Source organism: Acanthochromis polyacanthus, chromosome 6, assembly GCF_021347895.1.
Source record: "Acanthochromis polyacanthus isolate Apoly-LR-REF ecotype Palm Island chromosome 6, KAUST_Apoly_ChrSc, whole genome shotgun sequence".
NCBI classification, from domain to species: Eukaryota; Metazoa; Chordata; class Actinopteri; family Pomacentridae; genus Acanthochromis; species Acanthochromis polyacanthus.
The window spans coordinates 32,868,278-32,886,825 of record NC_067118.1 but is presented as its reverse complement, the minus strand read 5'-3'; the positions used below and the strand labels follow the sequence as shown (position 1 = coordinate 32,886,825).

Sequence of the window (18,548 nt, the reverse complement as noted above, 5' to 3'; positions counted from 1 at the left end):
GCTCTGAAGCGAGAAAAGGGGGGAATTACAGATGTGTAAGTTGGTGTGAGCAGATCAAATCAATAGTTGGATCTTTCAAGGTAAGAAGTGATGAATGGAAAGGAGGGGAGATCTTATAACACATTAGGGTGAGACATGGGGTAATATGTTTTAGTGTGTGCTGACATGGGGCAACATCGCTCTTTTCATGTGCCTGATTTCAGAATCTAGGTCAGCGTAGTGAATTAGAAACAATCTGCATCCCTCTGCATGACTACAGTGAAGCCCTCCAATAAGGATCCATGTGTATGCGCACAACACCCACACATGCAAACGCACACTTAGACACACACACACACACACACACACACACACACACACACACACACACACACACACACACACACACACACACACACACACACACACACACACACACACACACACATCAATCCAGACCTAACAAATATAATCCAGTTTTAGATATGAGCACCGGTTTCTCAAAATTCTCAGATTTAAGACGGGAAAATATTAAAGGAATTTCTATTAGGCCTGCCGACAACAAAAAAATGATGCGTGTCTTCGACAAATGAGGGCATTTTTTTTCTCACATGGCAGTTCACTGCATGAGAATGACACCAGTGTGTGGGAATGAGTGGGATTTGATGGAGTCTGCGCTTTGTTGTAGAAACACTCTTGGTTAATGATATGCCTCTCTCATCCAGCCCGAGTCTCGGCTCCCCTCCCATTCCGCAAGCGAGAGAGATAACGAGGGAGCAGACAGCCCAAAAACTTCACACAAAGAGGAGAGGAATCAGCACAACGCACAAATCTCAGCCTTCACTGGGAGAAACTTTCTCTTCTTCCCTGTCTTCCATCTCCTCCGTCTATTTTCCCGACAGTCTTCAGATGCTTGTTCAAACTTGTTCAAATACGCCTACTGATCAAGTAGGGGACAGCTGCACTTGTGTAACTCAAATGTTGGAGGGCTCTCTGGAAACAAGTCCAATTTGAATGTAGTGTATAAACAAAACTGAATTTGAGTGTAGCTCAAGGCAGGAACTGCAGTAGGGTGACGGAGACACTTTGAGTCTGTGACTCATAAGTACGAGGAGTGTTGGTTTGAGAGCGCGCCTGCTGCCACTCTGTATGTGTCCCTGCGAGTGCGCTCTCCTCGCACGTGTTGTGTACGTGGGCGTGCGTGAGTTTGTACATGTACTCATGCATGTATGTGCGACTCAGTGGGACAGAGGCTCGTCTCCCTCTAGAGCACCATGCTCTGATGGATGTTAATGTGGACTGACGCAGGGGTGTCCCCCGAGGGAGGGAACATGGCCAGCAAGGGAGGAAGGGTGTGCATGTGTGTGTGTTGGGGAAGAGGGGGGGATTCATTCCTCTAATCCTCTCCCTTCTTCATAGAGCCAGAGCGGGGAAGAGGCACTGAACCGCCCAATGAATAAATAAAAGCCTCAGCCCCCGCCTCCTCCCCTCTAGCCCAAAGCCCTGCACAGGAGCACTTAAAAGCATTTTAACAAGAGAGTCACTTCATTAAATATGGACTTCCTGTCCGCAAAAACCCTAGAAGGAAAACTCTGGGTGACTTTTCACATTGTGAAATATGGGGAAGAGTGTGGGGGTGGAGGGACGCATTCATGGGAGATTGAGGCAGAAAGAGAAACTATTGCGCAGAGAGACAAAGGGAGAGAAATATAGCAGGGCTGAGGAAAAAAGAGGATAAGCAAGGCGAGATAACGGGAGCAGTGAGGTGGAAACTGGTGAGGACCTGTCAGATCTCTCTAAATTTGCACAGAACACACATCAGGTCAGTTTTGCATTCACGGCTGTCTTTTTTTAAGGAATGTTTTTATACGTTCTTATCTATATTCAAAGCCCTGACAGAAAACAAATGTCACGAAATCATCACAGAGACGAAGAGTACGGTTGAAAAGGAGCAAACAGAATAAGATAAAGATGCTCTGTGATCAGCTCAGGAATATTCAAAATTCAAAGACATAAATCTTACCAGAAAAAGTTTTTTTTTGTTTAGAAATTAGTAAGAAATGTTTTCCTCCTTCAGTGGAACAGCTTTGACTGCAACACTGCGTTTAACTCAGTGTTGCATTATAAATGAACCATTTGTTATGAACAGCCATGTTTGTGTTCAACCAGCGTGGCATTAAAGGGAATGTATCACCTCTGAGCACTTTTCACCCTTAGATGTTTCATAAGGGAAAAATACAAGTTTAAGTCAAAAAGGTCAAAGCTTTTAGTTAGAGTCCATGTCGTGCCTCAAGTCTTTTTATTGCATCATACAGAACAAATTAGGTGATATCGTGCTAGCCATTGATGAAACGTATAGAAATCATGTGTATCTTGTTACAAAAAAGTAAAATCAACCTTAAAATTAGAGTTTTAAATGTATTCCAGAGGCTTTTTATGTCATATTTGTTGAAAGTCTATGTCAGGAAACAAGAAAAACAGGAACTCTGAGAATAAAAAAGAAAAGCATCTGTTATCTGTGGCATTCAAAGGCCACCAAAAAGTCACCACAGTCGAGGTGATTAGATGGTATACCTTCTTACCTAACTACGTACCTGCCAATGTATTCACTCATTGCACGTCACCAGAGCCTTCCACAAAAATTAGGCGGACACATTGTTAGACCAAGCGAGCAGATTGCACATGAACAGCAGACAAAGTAGAGCCGTGTTTTATACTTCCACCTAAACCTACAACATCTTGCAGTGCTAAATATGCCAGATGATCTTGTCAAAGCTCTTCATCAAGTCAGGTAAAGTCTCGTCCCTGTTATTTATATAGGATATTTCAAATAGCAGCCATTGAGCCAAAATGGTTTCCAGTAGAGAAATATGATTGGTGTTACAAATTTAAAGTTCAGACCCTGATGTGTTATTTATTATGTAAATTTACCTGAGGTATTTAAATATTACAGTTAAACCCTTCCAAATTATATAAAATACAAATTTACCTGACTACATTAAATATTAACCAGCACACCCAACGGTATTATTAATTATAGAGATTAACCTGGCTAATTTAAATATTAAGGCTAAAACCCTACAGTAATATTAATTATGGAGATTAACCTGACAAGTTTAAAACTGAAGTTAAGGCCTGATAAAAATACACATGGAAAACCAGGGGGATCCGATGATTCTCAAGGATTTTTTTATGAACAAGCTTCTTTGCAACATTGGAGAGGAACAACTTCCAACCAGGTTCAAGGAGGGCAGACATCTGCTTTGGCCGGTTGGGATGAGGCGTGCGGGCGGAGGGAGAAACAGTAGCAGAGGTAAACAGACAGCGGATAATAAAACATTGGACATGTTGATGGGACCTGTAGCTGCAGATCTGAAAACAGAAAAGAAAGAAGAAGAAAGAAAGAAAACAGATCATAGCAAAAGAGTGAAGTAGGTCTCCATCCTAGTGTAGATATGGCTTTGAAAGAACATCTGACGGTAAGGGGTGGAGGGTTTTTTTTCTTCTTTTTTTTAGGTGTGAGCTTTAAGATTTAGCTTACTTTTGGTGTTTCTACGCATGTCACAGGCACTCTCTTTAATCTTCATTCATTAGTGTGACTGCATAGCTATTGATAGAGGGACTCTACTAGCTCTAATAACTGCAAGCTGCAATCACACTTGCAATATCTCCAAGAATTGCCCAGTCAAGTTGTCTTTTCCCCCTGAATATTATAAATTTGAAAAACCGCTCTCGAAAATGATATGAGGCATGTAATACATTAAAGGGTGAGCAAAGGCAAAGAGAGAAAGAGATAACTCTAGTAGATGTAAAATTGACTTATTGTGGTTATTGGGCATGGACATGCTGCCTGCAGTATTACAGACGTATAACTTCAATAAAAATGTTAAAGCTAAAAAAAAAGAGATTTAAGGTAAATGATAGAAGTTAAAGCAAATATCTCAAATGGGGTTACCTTTTGTAATTAACAGGGTTTCCTGTTAATGCAAAAGTATGCATCTGCAGAGACCAGCTGAAAACAAAATGCATTAAGTTTAAATTTGTAAAACAACCAGTTACATTTACACAGTACACCCAAAAAAAAAACCCAATTCAGACATGACGAAAAACAATTCGGCACATTAAATTTGACCATCAGTCTGTTCTGGTGCCTATATGACAGAAGTAAAGGCACAGATGGAACTTTGCCATGGGATTTTTAGCAAACGACGACAACAAAATCTGTCACTTTTTACCTTTTTTGCTCAGCTGACGGCAAATTGTGCTATCTGTATGATGTTTGTCCATGTCCTCCTGTTCATGCACTTATGACTGTCTCTTGCTTGGTTCTGGACAGTTTTAGTTAGCAACTAGAATCAGGCAGTAACCAGGAGGGACAGATGCAGCAGGGGGTTAGAGATCATCTAACCTTACGATACGACCGATTTGAGGAGCTTCAGAGGGCCACTCTGACCTGCGAGGTAACAAAAGTTGCACAACAGAACACTGTCAAACCCAGTCAGTCCAGTCTATTAGATAACAGTAGTAGCTCATACAGTTAGCAGTGGTCAGCCAGTGGATAAAACATGCTACTACATTAGTTTCATGGGAAGTTGTGTGATGGAACAATTTCACTCCAAATGCAGTGGTTGTCTCTGTCTAACAGTATCACTGTGATGACAAGAAATCTACAACGTGCTGTTCATAACTCCCCTTAAAGCTGTTTTTCTTTTCAGTTTTTGTCCAAATTAAACAACAAAAATGTTAAGTAGAGCGCTTTAGGAGTCCGAGTAAAGATGTTTTAAACTTTAGACCGCCTGTGGTGTGTACTATAAAGGAAGATTAATGGGTTAGTAAGGTATGTTGAGCCTAAAGCCACAATTTTCAATGTCAGAAAGGTGGCTCTCTTTTAACCTGCTAGATCACCATGGTAACTCGTGCTGCACACCTGACCTGCTCCAGAGGGAGGTAATGTTCAGACTTTAGGATTTAAATTAGCTGTAATCCTTTTATTAGTCCTTTTTCTGACGACATTCTCTATGAACAATAGAGATTTTCAGCTGAGGGAAAACATTAAATCTGCATCTGTTGGATGTTTCTAATACCACTGAGCTAAACGGTGCAGTTACAGTAGCACAAACTATACGCATTGTGTTGTCATTGGAACTCACTTGTATCCAGATAGTGTTGCAAAAAAAGGAATAAATGTTTATTTGCTGCCAGGTCTGTTTTACACCTTTGGGTAAAAAAGGCTATAAATTATTCAGTCTGTAGCATTTATTTCGCTTTGATTTGTCCAAAGGCTAAAATGCTTTCCACATACTCTTCATGATGGGCGAGTGTCAGGCCTTAATGCACTTCTTCAGTATCATGTTTAAATGTATGAGGTTTAAAGTTTCAGAGCTCTAATGTGCAGCTAACATGTTTTTAAAAAAGTGGCTGCACTGTTCGTAAGCTGAGGGTAAAATAAATATATTAATTAACATCATTAACAATTTCTTACCAGCATTTCTCTCTTGCATCATTTGCAACGATGGCACTTTTTCGCTGTAAAGAAAAAAAAAGAAAATTCTCATAGATCTTGATTATAACAACCTGCTCCTCTTATTTGAGACATGATTTTGACAGAATCAGAGTCTAATGACAATTAGATAAGACAAATACCCCTTTTAAGGTAGTGCTCAGAGAGAATGATGAAAAAACCTGGGAGAAAGTTAATAATTGTTGTGAAACTGATTATAGTTGAATTGGATTTTAGGTTTTGCTGAGACAGCTCGCATAAAGAAAGTCTGGCTATGTCGACCTTGGTTTGTATTGCATCCCTCTGGCCTCTGCTTTCAGTTTACCTCCTGATATAAACTTCTGTTTGTGAGTGGTATTGGAAAATATTTCCCCAAATGTTGAAAATTTTTTCAATAATTTTTGAGTATTGTTTCGCTTTTTACTAATCATTATAGGGATTTCTTTTCTACAGAGATACATGTGCTGAAATTTAACATATGCTATCAAATCAATGTGCAGCAAATCTGTCATTAACCTACATCAGGAACAGTGAATGCTAACAGCTAAAACCAGACACTTTTCTGTACGTAGATGTTTTCATTGGCTTTGCAAGCATATATTGGATATTGACTCAATGATTTTTGTTTGTTCCATTCTCCCACAGCAAAGGCATTCTTTTTTCAACTTAAAATCTTTAATGGTTTCACGTCCAAATCCAGTTCCTGCTGGCTACAGCTTGTTGGCAAACACATGGTGCCTGTATCAGTCAGAGTAACTTGGCTTCTATGGAAAAAATTAGGATGCCTGAGTTTGAAACCATTATTTCACAAACGTCCTTATCAGTGAGAGAGACTGAACTTTTAAATAAGAAGTCCAAGTCACCCCTGCATATCATGTGTATCGGTTCTCAGTGAGATCATTTCTGCAGTGACTTGTTTGTCTAAGCGGTTCACACATTATTGTGCAATCAATAATGGATCATTCTTCATCCCATAATGTTAAGGCTCTGTTTATGTGCAATTTTATTTCAGTTGGCAATTCATTCGGTTACTGGTTGAAACCGTTTTATCCGGTATGCAAACAGCTTGCAAAATTGTGTAGATTAGCTTAATGCCTTATTACTTACCCGTCTTCAACAGTCATCACACCACGACTGTTTCTGTTTCCGTGGCTCTTCCTGTAAGCTTTGTTTTGTTTGTTGCACAGAAAGATTTGAAGTCCCTTATTTAACTGCTGATTCATTTCTTGCATCACATTTACATGCACTCAAGAAAATACATAAACAATAACAATGATAATAATAATACATTCAAAATTAAGCTAAACAACAGGTTGACAGATGCAACAGTACACAATGCAATCTGTCAACATAAATGAATGCAAATAAAATAAAAGAAGCAATAAAACGCTTATTAACCAGTAAAAATGACACCACATTAAAGCGTATCTATAAAAATGGATTTCAAGACTTGATTTACAAGAAGTCTCTGATTCTGTGAGCCTTATCCTCTCAGCCAGGTTGGTCCAAAACTGAGGGGCCTTGATGGCAAAAACTTGGTCACCTTTAGATTTAAGCCTCAACTGTAAAACAGCCAGAAGGGCCTCACTTCAGGATCTCGGGGTCAATATTTCTGCTATGTAGCTTGGAGTCAGACCCAGGCAGCCTTAAAAGTGATCAGTAAAATCAATTCTAAACCAAACGTGGAGCCAACAGCGAGAAGCCAAGATTGGGTTGATGTGATGTCGTCTGCTAAAGCCAACAAAACCATTAGTAAGCAGTTGTGTTTTCTTTATATGCTGCCGCAGTGCTCTGATTCTCGCTGTCTTCTGTCGGTTCAATCCGTTTCATGCCAGAACATTTGGGTGTCATATTCCCTTCATATACATCATGTGGATCCAAATCTCTACATATATCAAGCATTGAACATTTTAGGTTTCAGCTATGTTTCAGTATAGATATTCAGACGAAATTTAGTGTCCTACTTTCCAGTAAATAAAAAGAAATCTACCAGTATCTTCTTACATATCTTTGTTATGACAGCAGCAGAAACAGAAAATGAATTGGAGACAATAACAGTATGCAAAATGTTCATTAGCACTGGCAGGCACGCAGAAACTGTTTAACTATCAGCTAAAATGCAGCAACAAACAAATCTTTTGCCCTGATTCTTTAAGAAAGCTATATGTAAATAGCTATATGCACGCACTCCAAAGACACTAACAAAAGCTCTTTCTAGCTTGACTTTTACTACCTGCTAGCATCAAAAGAGAAGCATTCCAACCTTAAGCATTATTACCAACTCAATCGAGTATTGTGTGACATACAGAGTTAAGCTTGTTTTAAGCAGTGCAGGTGGTCACTGACTGAATCACGTTTTCTCCCTCGAGGTTTACCGTCGCTGTATGCGCGCGCTGATGAGATCATTCAGCTCTAAAAAAACCTGTTTACACAACTCAACCTGACTTAACTCAGCTGCTACCAGCTCTCGTATGAACTCACGATGCTCAATGCTTGCCCACATACCAATCTCCAGCCAAAGAGTACTGAAAAGACCGCTTGGAAGCTTTTTGGGCTTGTTCGTGGACAGACAGTGGATTTGGTGCCTGAGGATACTATTCCTGGCTGCCTGCAGACTGTGGCGAGACTTGCTCCTCCTGTTCGCTTGATAGACAACTGTGAGCACCTGTTAGTATTAATGTATGTTTTGCGCGTTGCTTTTTTCATCATCTGCTGTTTAAAATATGGTGCATTTTTTTACTGTAAGGTAAAAAAAAATGACATGTAGCATCAAAACAATTATCAGTTTTTTAAATAATTGAGACAGCATAATACTCCTTTATGGCCTTATTGTCAGTTAATTTGGAGGTTTCACTGCTAAAGATTCATCCATACGTTTAGCGAACGCCTCTAAACAATTCATTGTTCATGAAGTCAAGTATTGCAAGACTGGAAGATCACTTTATGTTTTTCAGTAAGTTTCTTAAGTCTGAGGCATCTCTCAGTGAAGCTGGTGAGGGGTCATTGTGGTGATATTGGACACAGATCCTTGGAAAGCCCTGGAGACGCATTTGAGAGCTGAGACCACACAACTCACTTGTGAATTTACTCCTTTTTTTTTTTTACCCCTTTGTGGCACTCATTTAAACATCCTATGTTGACTTAATACAGAATAAGGCTGCGGCACCTTTAAGGGGGGCGAAAGGGACTCCAAAGTGGGTCAGAGTAAAAATATCTTCAACAATTATTCATGGGACCCCGCCTATCTCTACCATACCTCCACCCTGTGAAAAATCTGCATTGCACTGCAGTGAAGGAAGACAAAAAAAATGGAGAAAGAGGGAGAGAGACATGGAGGACAGAATTATGGGGGTAAAAAGAACGAAGACAAAGTCAAGAGTGGGCACTTTGTTTACTTATTTTGGCTTGGCTTGTGATGAAACGTGGGTGCAATGGGCAATGCACAAAGTACAATGTGCAATGTGTGCTCTGCAAACACTTCCTTTGATGCTCGATGCTAAATTTCTCCAACATTCGCTCCGTTTTTTTGTCAGCAAGCCTCGCACCAAACACCAACACTGTACCCACCATTTCAACTGACTGCCAAGAGCGGCTGAATTAAACATGCACCGCACTGATCACAGCTATCTCGAACTAACTAACTTCTCATCTATTCTGAGATGTAACTAAGTGTTTTGATTCGAAGGGCAAAGGCTTTGCAAAACAGAAACTTTGTGTAATCTTCTCTGATTGGGCAGGTATGGCGTGTATAGTGTCTTGTGATCTGTGACAGCTGTGAGGTTTTGGGGATTTGGGGTGCTTAAGGTTGAGAGAGGCTTGGGTTTGTTTCATGAGTGGCTTTTACTGAAAGCATCGTGATTGGAGCAATGAATAAAATAAAGGGGCTGTAATTATTTGCAATGAAAACTAGATTCCAGTGCAGCAGAGGGGTGTCTTGGCTGCCAGGTCCCTGTAGGTCTGCACTGTAAATCCACACATTAATCAGAGTCGGCAGGGAGAGATCAAAGGAGCCTGTTCCATCTTTACTCAGAGCAGGACTTTGATGTGTGTGTGTTTGTGTGTGTGTGTGTGTGTGTGTGTGTGTGTGTGTGTGTGTGTGTGTGTGTGTGTGTGTGTGTGTGTGTGTGTGTGTGTGTGTGTGTGTGTGTGTGTGTGAGAGAGAGAGAGAGAGAGAGAGAGAGAGAGAAAGAGAGAGAAAGGGGGAGTGAGTCAGACAGAAAGAGTAGTGCTGAAAATTAGGATATAAAAGACAGCCCGAAGAGAAAAACTCTCATGTGTGGATCCTGCTGGGGCTTCATAAACAACATGTTAGCAGTAATGAAGACCTGGTGTAACTTTGAATATCAGCCACAGATAACCCTAAAAAATATTCTCAGATAATGCTCTCATTCCACTGCATCTGTGATACAAGGAGCAAAAATAACAGGTAGAAGGGTGCCAGTGTTTGTGCACATTTCGGATGCTTGCAGCTGCTTATCTGCACGCATGAACACTCTCATGTCCTCATGCACACGTGCATTGTTCCCGTCAAATGCGACTGCAACCGAATTCACAGCGAATAGAAAATACTTTCCTGCCCCGTGGTGGCCCTCTCCTCTCACTGCAATGTGAGGCCCTCCTCTCAGCACACACAGTCACAGCTGAATGTTGTATGCCACCATTGCATGGCAGCTGAGCCTGCAGTTGCCATGGCGACGCGGAGCCGCAGCATAGGCTTTAAAAGCATCATGTATTATTAGTTGGTGTGTTGACACTTTTGCATTTCTTCCATTCTGTGAATCAGAAGCTTTTAGCGCCCAGTCTTGCCAGGGGGAGAGAAAAAAGGTGACGACTCCATGTAGTGCTGTGAGCTGAACACTAGGGGATGTGATCTCTGTGGACTGAGAAGCACAGCTGTACCTTTATTGCATGCACTTGACACATTTCTTCCCTTAGACGATGGTTTAAAAGTTAGTAATATCGATTATTTTTTTAAAAGGTGCACATAGTGAAGCTTTTAGTTTGTATATATCATGTTTACAAAAAGATTTTCAGATTGTTGCACAGCTGGATTAACATGAACATATATCAAATGGACAGAATTATCTGACCCTAATTACCAAAAAATACACCAAAAGAAATACTAAATTATCCTTATGACAAACATTGTGTTGTCCATTTTAATGTGATCCAAGTATTCTCTCAATTCTTGGACTTTTCTGCCATCTGCTGGCTAAAGTATCATACAATCGCCTGTGAGTGTCAGAAAATGAAACCATCACATGGTCCAGGAAGATGCTGCTGCAGTGGAGTGTGTTGTATTTGTAGCCACACTGACAGACAAAACTCATGACATGAGTTCTGTTGTTTTTATCACCAATCATTAATAAAATAGCTGCTTTAGAAAATGTAGCGCAGCAGCATGTAGTGTTTTCAATTCTTCCTCCGCTTCTTTAACATCTACATTAGGCAGACTCTGCATGAACAGAACAGAACATTAACATTTGTGCAGGAGAAGAATTGCACAGTTTTGCCTGATGCTACTTTTTGAACTCAACAATGAGAATCTGTGTATTGTAGCTACAACCTGCATCTTTTCGATATGTGGAAAATCCTCATGCTCTGTGGGGTTGTGCACTTCTCTTTTACGTTTTGGTTTGCCACAGCAGGAAAGATACAGATAAAGATAAATTAAATGAAAGGTGGTTGAACTTCATTTAACTGCCCCATTTTTGGGGTCCTGATATTAGTAGATCACTGTCACCTGATCAGAACTCACTGAGTGGCAGTCGCATTGTAAATACCACTGATGTTTCTCCTACTGTGAAAAGTCAACGTTAGAGCAAACTGTTGTTTTCTTGTTGCTGTTCTCTGCGTAACTACATCAGACCAAAATCTATATCTAAATGTATCTTTATTGATGTTTCTGCATGAAAATATCTTGCATGTTTCTACACAATTCCATGTCTTTTGAATTTTGTATGTTGGTTAGCTTTGTTTGTGTGTGTTTTAATGTCACATTGGCTGTCTTAATCAGCTCCTTTATTCATGAATTTACACCTTTGTTTATCACTATACCTTTTGAGCAGTTGTTACAGATCAGTCCTAAATGAGCCCATTCATCTTCTATTGTATGTTCTTGGATATTTACACCAGTTACTTAATGTTTTTCAGTAGTGTTTTCCTCACACAAACATAAATTGTATTAAATCCATTGAAATACGACAAAAATCAATCCACCATTGAAAATATTTGACCACCGCTGCATTAAATGGGAATACCAGCTTAATCCACAGCTAAATAGTTGAGTCATTATACACCAAATGCCAATTAATAATATGTGTCAGTTTTAATAGAAGTCTGTAATCACAGTTTTATTAGATTCTTTTCAAGGCGGTATAAGGCAACATAATAATAATATTAACAGGAACATAATGACACCATCTGTCAAACGCATTACGGCGATTACATTTGCATATGATTAGAACGGCACACTTTGCACTCAGATTTAAGGTGAGAAGAGAAAAGCTTCTTCCCTTCAGCAGATGAAGGTGAAAACAGCCCCTCCAGCATCCATCCCTGCACCATTCTGCACAGCAAAGGTCAAACATCCAAGTGAAGTGACAAAAAGTAAAACACTCTGATGTTGTTTTGTGCGGAGGCGGAGGTCGACTTCAGAAATCCTCCAAACACTTCATATGACCTCAAGAATAACAACCGAATGGAATCAAAACCTCTCAAAATATCAAAAGCAAAACACTTATGACCCTCACCAAGCTGCCATTCACTGATGTGTAGCATTTCTAGCTTCCTCCACAGGGTGGCACCATCACACAAACACAGTCATGCAGAGAGTTGTACTGAAAGTGGAGCTCTGGTTTATCACAGGAGGCCTCTTTCTGGTGTAATGCTCCACACTGGACACAGCGTGGCATCCTTGTCTTCACTATCAAGTTGCTTCACTGGTAGCAGTCAGGACACCTGTTTCTTAACCTTAGGAGATGTTCCACAAGCGAAACAAGACTGATTTTATGACTTGTGTTATATTTATGGGCTAATATTAAGAACTATTACTGACCTCTGATGCTCCTCTGAGAGTTTTGAGTTCACCTGGATGGAATCAATTGCCTTTATTTTTCTTTAAGGTGGCCCCTTTAATCGTGACAGCTATCAAATGCTTTAAGGTTATCCTAAAATGGAGTTTCCATGATGTACTGTTTGCTCGTCTTTTGCCAAATCGCTGGCCGACCAGTGTAAGATGCAGCTTCTGAGGTGAACCTGAGAATTTTGCAGCTGACCCTGCTTGCACAAAATGTGAGGAGTTTGTTTGGAAGTTTACTCTTCGCGGTATCTGTCCGAATCAAGCTGCAAGCTGTCACCTAAGCATCAAGGTTTATGTCATCAGGTCCAGCTATCTACTCCACAAAAACGATAGGTCGCAACAAAAAAATTGGAATCAGGAGGTCACATCCCCAAACCTCACCACTTCCACATGTCCTGTCAGAGTGTTTCTGCACCTCAGCCCCATCGCTCACTTTCTGATCTCCACACAGCTGAGTGGGCTGCTTATGTTTTTGCGCTTTTTTGTGCGCAATTTCCCAAAAAGCAGGTGACATCTGCGTCCTAGTTAGACAATCTATAGATGATGGTTCTCTCTCTTTCTTTCTCTCTCTCTCTATATATATATTATATAGTGGACGGGCTATAACAGACACAACTGGGCTGCGTGTCAGTTTGCGTTGCAGTTCTCACTTGATGACTGGAATTGGGAGCAGACCTGCGCTCTTCTGCGAGTTAATTAAAACGCCCCCCTGATTGGACGGGCACATAATCCCGGCGGGCCGCGTGCTCCTACTAACTTGCGAGCAGGGCAGAGCGCCAGTCACAATCTGCCCAAGGCGAGGGAGGGCAAGGAAGACACGAGAGAGAGGAGGAAAGGCGACTGTAGGAAAAGAGAAAAGAAGAGAGAAAAAAAACGGGGGGACACACGAGCAGCTCCGGTCTCACCGAGCACAATTAGAGAAGTGTTGCTGAACGTGGGCTATGCGCGCAACAAGGGGGGAGCGCAGTGCACAGAGGAGGTGAACGCATGTAGAGGCTCAGCTTCAGACTCACAGCCTCCTTCTTGAAGAGTCACTGCGCTGACAGAGGAAAGGGAAGAAGAGAGGAACTCCTAGAAAACAGCAACTCTTGGAAAGACGTGAGTACGAGCTTTCAAAACAAAAGGCAAGAAAAGGAGAACAAAAAAGCAGGAGAAGAAGAGTAGACTTTTCCTGGTTCCGAATCTGCTCTGGAAGAGAGAAAATGAACGCCAGCGAAGAGAACCTGCTCAAGTCCATCAGCAACGACGCGCTCCTCGACCTGACGCAGCGCTACGGCCAGTCAGCCTTCGGGTTTGGCGCTGGCCATGGTGCTGGAAGTCCCGGCCGGTTCCCGCTCACGCCGGCCACCGACTTCCTCTCCGGGCAGACCGCGAAGTCCAACGAGAGCGGCGGGGAGCACACGAGCGACGACGAGGACGGCTTCGACTCGCTGGACTCCCGGAAGAGGGGCTCGTCTTTCGGGGACGACAAGCCCGGGGGGGCCCTGGCCAAGAAGTCCAAGGAGCAGCGCTCCCTGCGGCTCAGCATCAACGCCCGGGAGAGGAGGAGGATGCACGACCTGAACGACGCGCTGGACGGCCTGCGCGCCGTTATTCCCTACGCCCACAGCCCCTCGGTGAGAAAACTCTCCAAAATAGCCACCCTCCTCCTGGCCAAGAACTACATCCTCATGCAGGCTCAGGCTCTGGAGGAGATGAGGCGGCTGGTGGCGTATCTGAACCAGGGACAGACCATAACCTCACCGATCCCCACCGCCCTGGCGCCCTTTGGACAGGCTGCCGTCTACCCCTTCTCGGGCTCCGCTCTCGCCACCTGTGCCGAAAAGTGCACCACTTATTCCGGGGCACCGTCGAGTATCTTCAAACACTGTAACGACAAGCCTTGATTTGGTTTTAACTCTCTTTACAGAACTTTTACCTTTACTGCACCCATGTCTCTCTCTCTCTCGCTCTCGCTCTCTCTCTCTTTCTCCCACTCTAGTTATTTTTAAAAATCATTCTGTGGAAAAATAAAACGATTTTTAGTCTAATGCATAATCTTAAGATATGGTTAAGTAATTATACTTGCGATGTTTCATCCAGACTTAACAAACGCTACATAGAAAATGAACTGTTTAGGCCTTCTTGTGCCCCCTTGTTACTTTCTGTCGCTCGTAGTTGCAGACACTACAGGCCAAATTCTGGGTCAATTTTTTCTTTTTCCAGCTCTCATTTGTAATCTATGCAACATTCAACAACAACACAACAAGTAGAAATGCCAAGAAATGCGATCTAATCTGGATTTTTAGATTTGAAACAGGAATTCAAGAGAAGATTTCCCTTGACTGACTTGTATGACGCTATGTGGGGGATAAAAAAAATATCTGATGTGATGTTGGCTGATATATTTTCTGATACGATGTGTTGACGAGTTTGTTTATTTTATTTTAAGTGATTGCACATTTCACATGATTGTATTGTACAACTTTGAAAAAAGAAAATCACTTGCTTCAAGCCCGGTTATACTAATGGTTATATAACTAACAGCCTATGAACTGAAAGGAGCGTTTTTGGTTGTGTTGCGAACATGGATTTCATATATTGTTTATATGTCTTTATAATTAAAACACATATCTATGCTCGGACCCGGTTTGCTTCATTTCCACAACAGCTTGACAGCTTTATAGGCACCTTTTTAATATACACTTAAAAGACAGAAATCATTGCAGACGAAAATACAGCTTATTTAAATAGATTTTCCACTCACACTTTCTTTTTACTTGTAATTACACAAAGAAAAAGATTTGTTGTAGTTTGTGAAACAGCCAAATCTAATCCACTTTACGCCAAAAAAAAAAAGAGCGTAAAATTAACCGTAAATGGAAATTATCAGCAAATTGCTGCCACTGCGATATCTGAAAATCAGATCTCACGCTGCGAAAATGATTTCCACTTCTCACCCTCTAAGTGACCCCCCCCCCCCTCCCAAAAAAAAAATGAGTTGGCAACTTTCTTTTCTTGCACGAGAAGCCTCTGACATGAAGAGATGGGTCTAAATGAGCTCAGTGAGGCTGGTGGGGCCCGTTTGGCACGCAGTGGGGTCGGTGGCGCTGAGGGGAAGGGCGCAAGAGCCGCCCGGGGCACCCACGACCTGTCTCTGGGTATTTGGGTGATTGCAGGCTTTCCTTGGCGGGCTCTTATACCCTGGACAGCTATTAACACGATTTCTGCCCCTGTCTCCTTGCTAGACTTAATTCAGTGAGCGTTACTGGGCCCGTTTTCGTTTGCAGGTTGGGTAGTGGATGCATTTAGAGGAGGGCATGTAAATATATATAAAATGTGCCATTTCTGTTTGAAGTGCATTCCTGGTTGTGGTTTCTTTGTCTTAGGTTGTTTTTATATTTCTGTCAGCAGGCACCTTTACCCACAAAATGACACTTGATCGACCTTTGTTCATGTTAGTCTGCAGGGTGCAGCACTGATATTAGTGTTAATCTTTGTAGTTCATCAGTATATTTCAGTTTGGGATTTTTCTGGGTTTAAATAAAAGCACATTACTTAACAAAACAGAATTTAAGTGTATCTGTAGTGTATAATTTACAGCAGACATGAGCTATTAATTTCCAGTGAAGTCGTACTGAATTAAATTAAACTGCCTTTGCACGGATTATATGCTTTTTCCATCACAACCACTTTGCAAAGTTGGATAATTATGTGATTAACAGCATCCACTTTTTTGCAATCCTGAGCTAAGCCTTAAGATATCATTGCTTTGAATCTCACAGGTGCTTTTCATTCATCTGTGCATTAATATTGGCGTTCACACTAAACACAAACTGTTCAAGAATGCATTAGATCACATTTACATTAGAGCCAGTCTGTTTATGCAAGTCAGAGACTCACTAAGTGATCCACCGCAGTCTCTCTCCAACAATTTAGATACATGTCACAACAACAGGCCACCCATGGCATCTTAAATTGGCCCTCTGATGACACATGCCTCGTCTGAGGCCCCATGAGACAGTCAGGGCAGCAGGGATGAAATGTGACAAATGCTGCCAATGATGTGCGGACTCGGGCCCTGCACTCCATCAGTCTCTGTACAGCCTAATTGTCATAAATGAGATGGTGGCTTTTGTGTACGGATGGCTGGGCGGTCACTTTTTTCTCCCTATAGGCCTGTGATGTCGAGCTGCTCAGATATATGTTTTATTGTGTCACATTATCATCTTAATGGCCGTCGGTGTGCTTGGTGGCAGCGTGTCCTTTGGCATGTTGGCTATCTATACATTCAGACAGATTTGTGTTTTTGCAGGTCACATATTTTGTGGTCCTTCAACCTTCCAGCAGCGGATGGAGTCTACATCAAATCATCAATTATCTGTCTTTATGATGAGGATAGTTTTGTAGATTAGTACATTATTACGTTTTGTTAGTGTGTTTCACATTTTCGTCACTGTAAAACCTACATTTGAAGATGTAAAAAGTGGTTAAGCATGCTTAGTGCCAAGAGCGTTGGTGCTGAAGCGTGTGCTGAGTGTTCATTTAACTTGATGGCAGAGAGGTGTAAATTATATCATTTCAGTTTACTTTATTTTCAGTTAATATACAATTCATGTCACTTATAACATTTACATTCTAGTGCAACATCAGATAAATATAACTTGATGCTTTGCTAAAGGAATTGGGTTTAGAAACTCAATTAATTGTATGTTTAATGTACAGCAAAAAAAACCTGATAATACAAAAACATGAAGATTATAATTTTTTTGTCCACAGAGTTAGTATCATACAAATGTATTAATTTGTGAATGCGACACAGAAAACAGATCGATGCCTGAATATGCCTTGGGCAGTGTTAAAAGGTTTGTCATGTGTGTCATGATGTAAAAAACAAAAACAAAATGAGCCTTTCTGAAAGACTTCTGCAATTATAAAGCAATATTTAAAGTTACCAATTTAAGTTACAAATGCACTACATGGAAAGATATTTATGTCTACTTAGAATATACAACAAATGTATTTCAGTTGCATCTGAGTGATCTGTTCTACCAGCAGAGTGGGGAGTCACCTCACACACACAGAATGTGAAAAATATAGATGCATTTTAACCTGCGTCATTTCTGTGTGCTTCTCACAGAGGCAATTTTTCAAACAGGTAGTAGGAGTACTGCAGATAAACATGATTTAATCTGTCGATTTCTAGCTGCGTGGTTGATTTTAAAGTGTTATAAAATGCTAAATTATAATGCATGCAATCTGTTGAAAGACTATATTTAAGGGACACTGAAATACAGGTTAAAATGACAAGATAAAATAAATCATGTCCATTAAAAAAAAAAACTATAACAGGGTGACATCTGGCTGCCTATTCTCACCTTTCATCGCTTGCTGACAGTGTCTTTATTGAGACAAACCCGCTGCACCACAGTTAGTGCTTCTACCACTCTCACGACAGCCCAGTGTGGTGCAGGAGTACGGACAGACTGTGTGATGTCTGTAAACATTTGTGTTTGCTCTCAGTGGGATAGAAAGGGAGTGATTTCATTAGCATGGCTCGGAGCTTTGAGGTATGTTTGTGTGCTTTTCTCCAACCCGATGGTATACTACTAAAACCATATGCCCTTAAGTGCGTACCTCTGCCTAATGCATCTGACAGCGCTGTTTTCTCTAATTAAGTTCTCTCCATGTGCAAGCTCATGTGTCTGATGCACATTGTAGCACTCTATCTCACACACACAGACTGTGCTTACAACAGGGGCCTTGAAGGAAAATGAACATACTTCAAGTCTGATTATGCTTATAGTGGGGGACCGAGGGGTTTATAAAACGTTGGAGGTTTTTCCTTTTCATTAAAATTTGCTCACAGAGGCATCGTCGAGGCGTTAGATGTGACGTGGCATAAGAGGGCTTGTTTTTTGAGCAGGTTCACAAAAGGGGGGAAGGGGTGAGGATGTGAGATAAACAATAGACCAAGACAAGTCAGTTGCAGTGCTTATGTGTGTGTGT

At 41.3% G+C, this 18,548-nt stretch overlaps 1 protein-coding gene and 1 long non-coding RNA gene across 2 annotated transcripts in view; both read left to right on the top strand.

The window, feature by feature from the left end:
• LOC127534538 (uncharacterized) overlaps positions 1-18,548 on the top strand; it is a 76,013-nt gene that overhangs the window by 32,586 nt on the left and 24,879 nt on the right. The window lies entirely within an intron of this gene.
• bhlhe23 (basic helix-loop-helix family, member e23) lies at positions 13,207-15,184 on the top strand. Its single transcript, XM_022192052.2, has one exon. It carries the CDS (start codon positions 13,763-13,765, stop codon positions 14,444-14,446), a length of 684 nt encoding a protein of 227 aa, XP_022047744.1. The 5' UTR covers positions 13,207-13,762; the 3' UTR covers positions 14,447-15,184.

Bases quoted from the DNA above. Each gene is read 5' to 3' on its own strand.
- bhlhe23 (XM_022192052.2), top strand. From the start codon at position 13,763: ATGAACGCCAGCGAAGAGAACCTGCTCAAGTCCATCAGCAACGACGCG.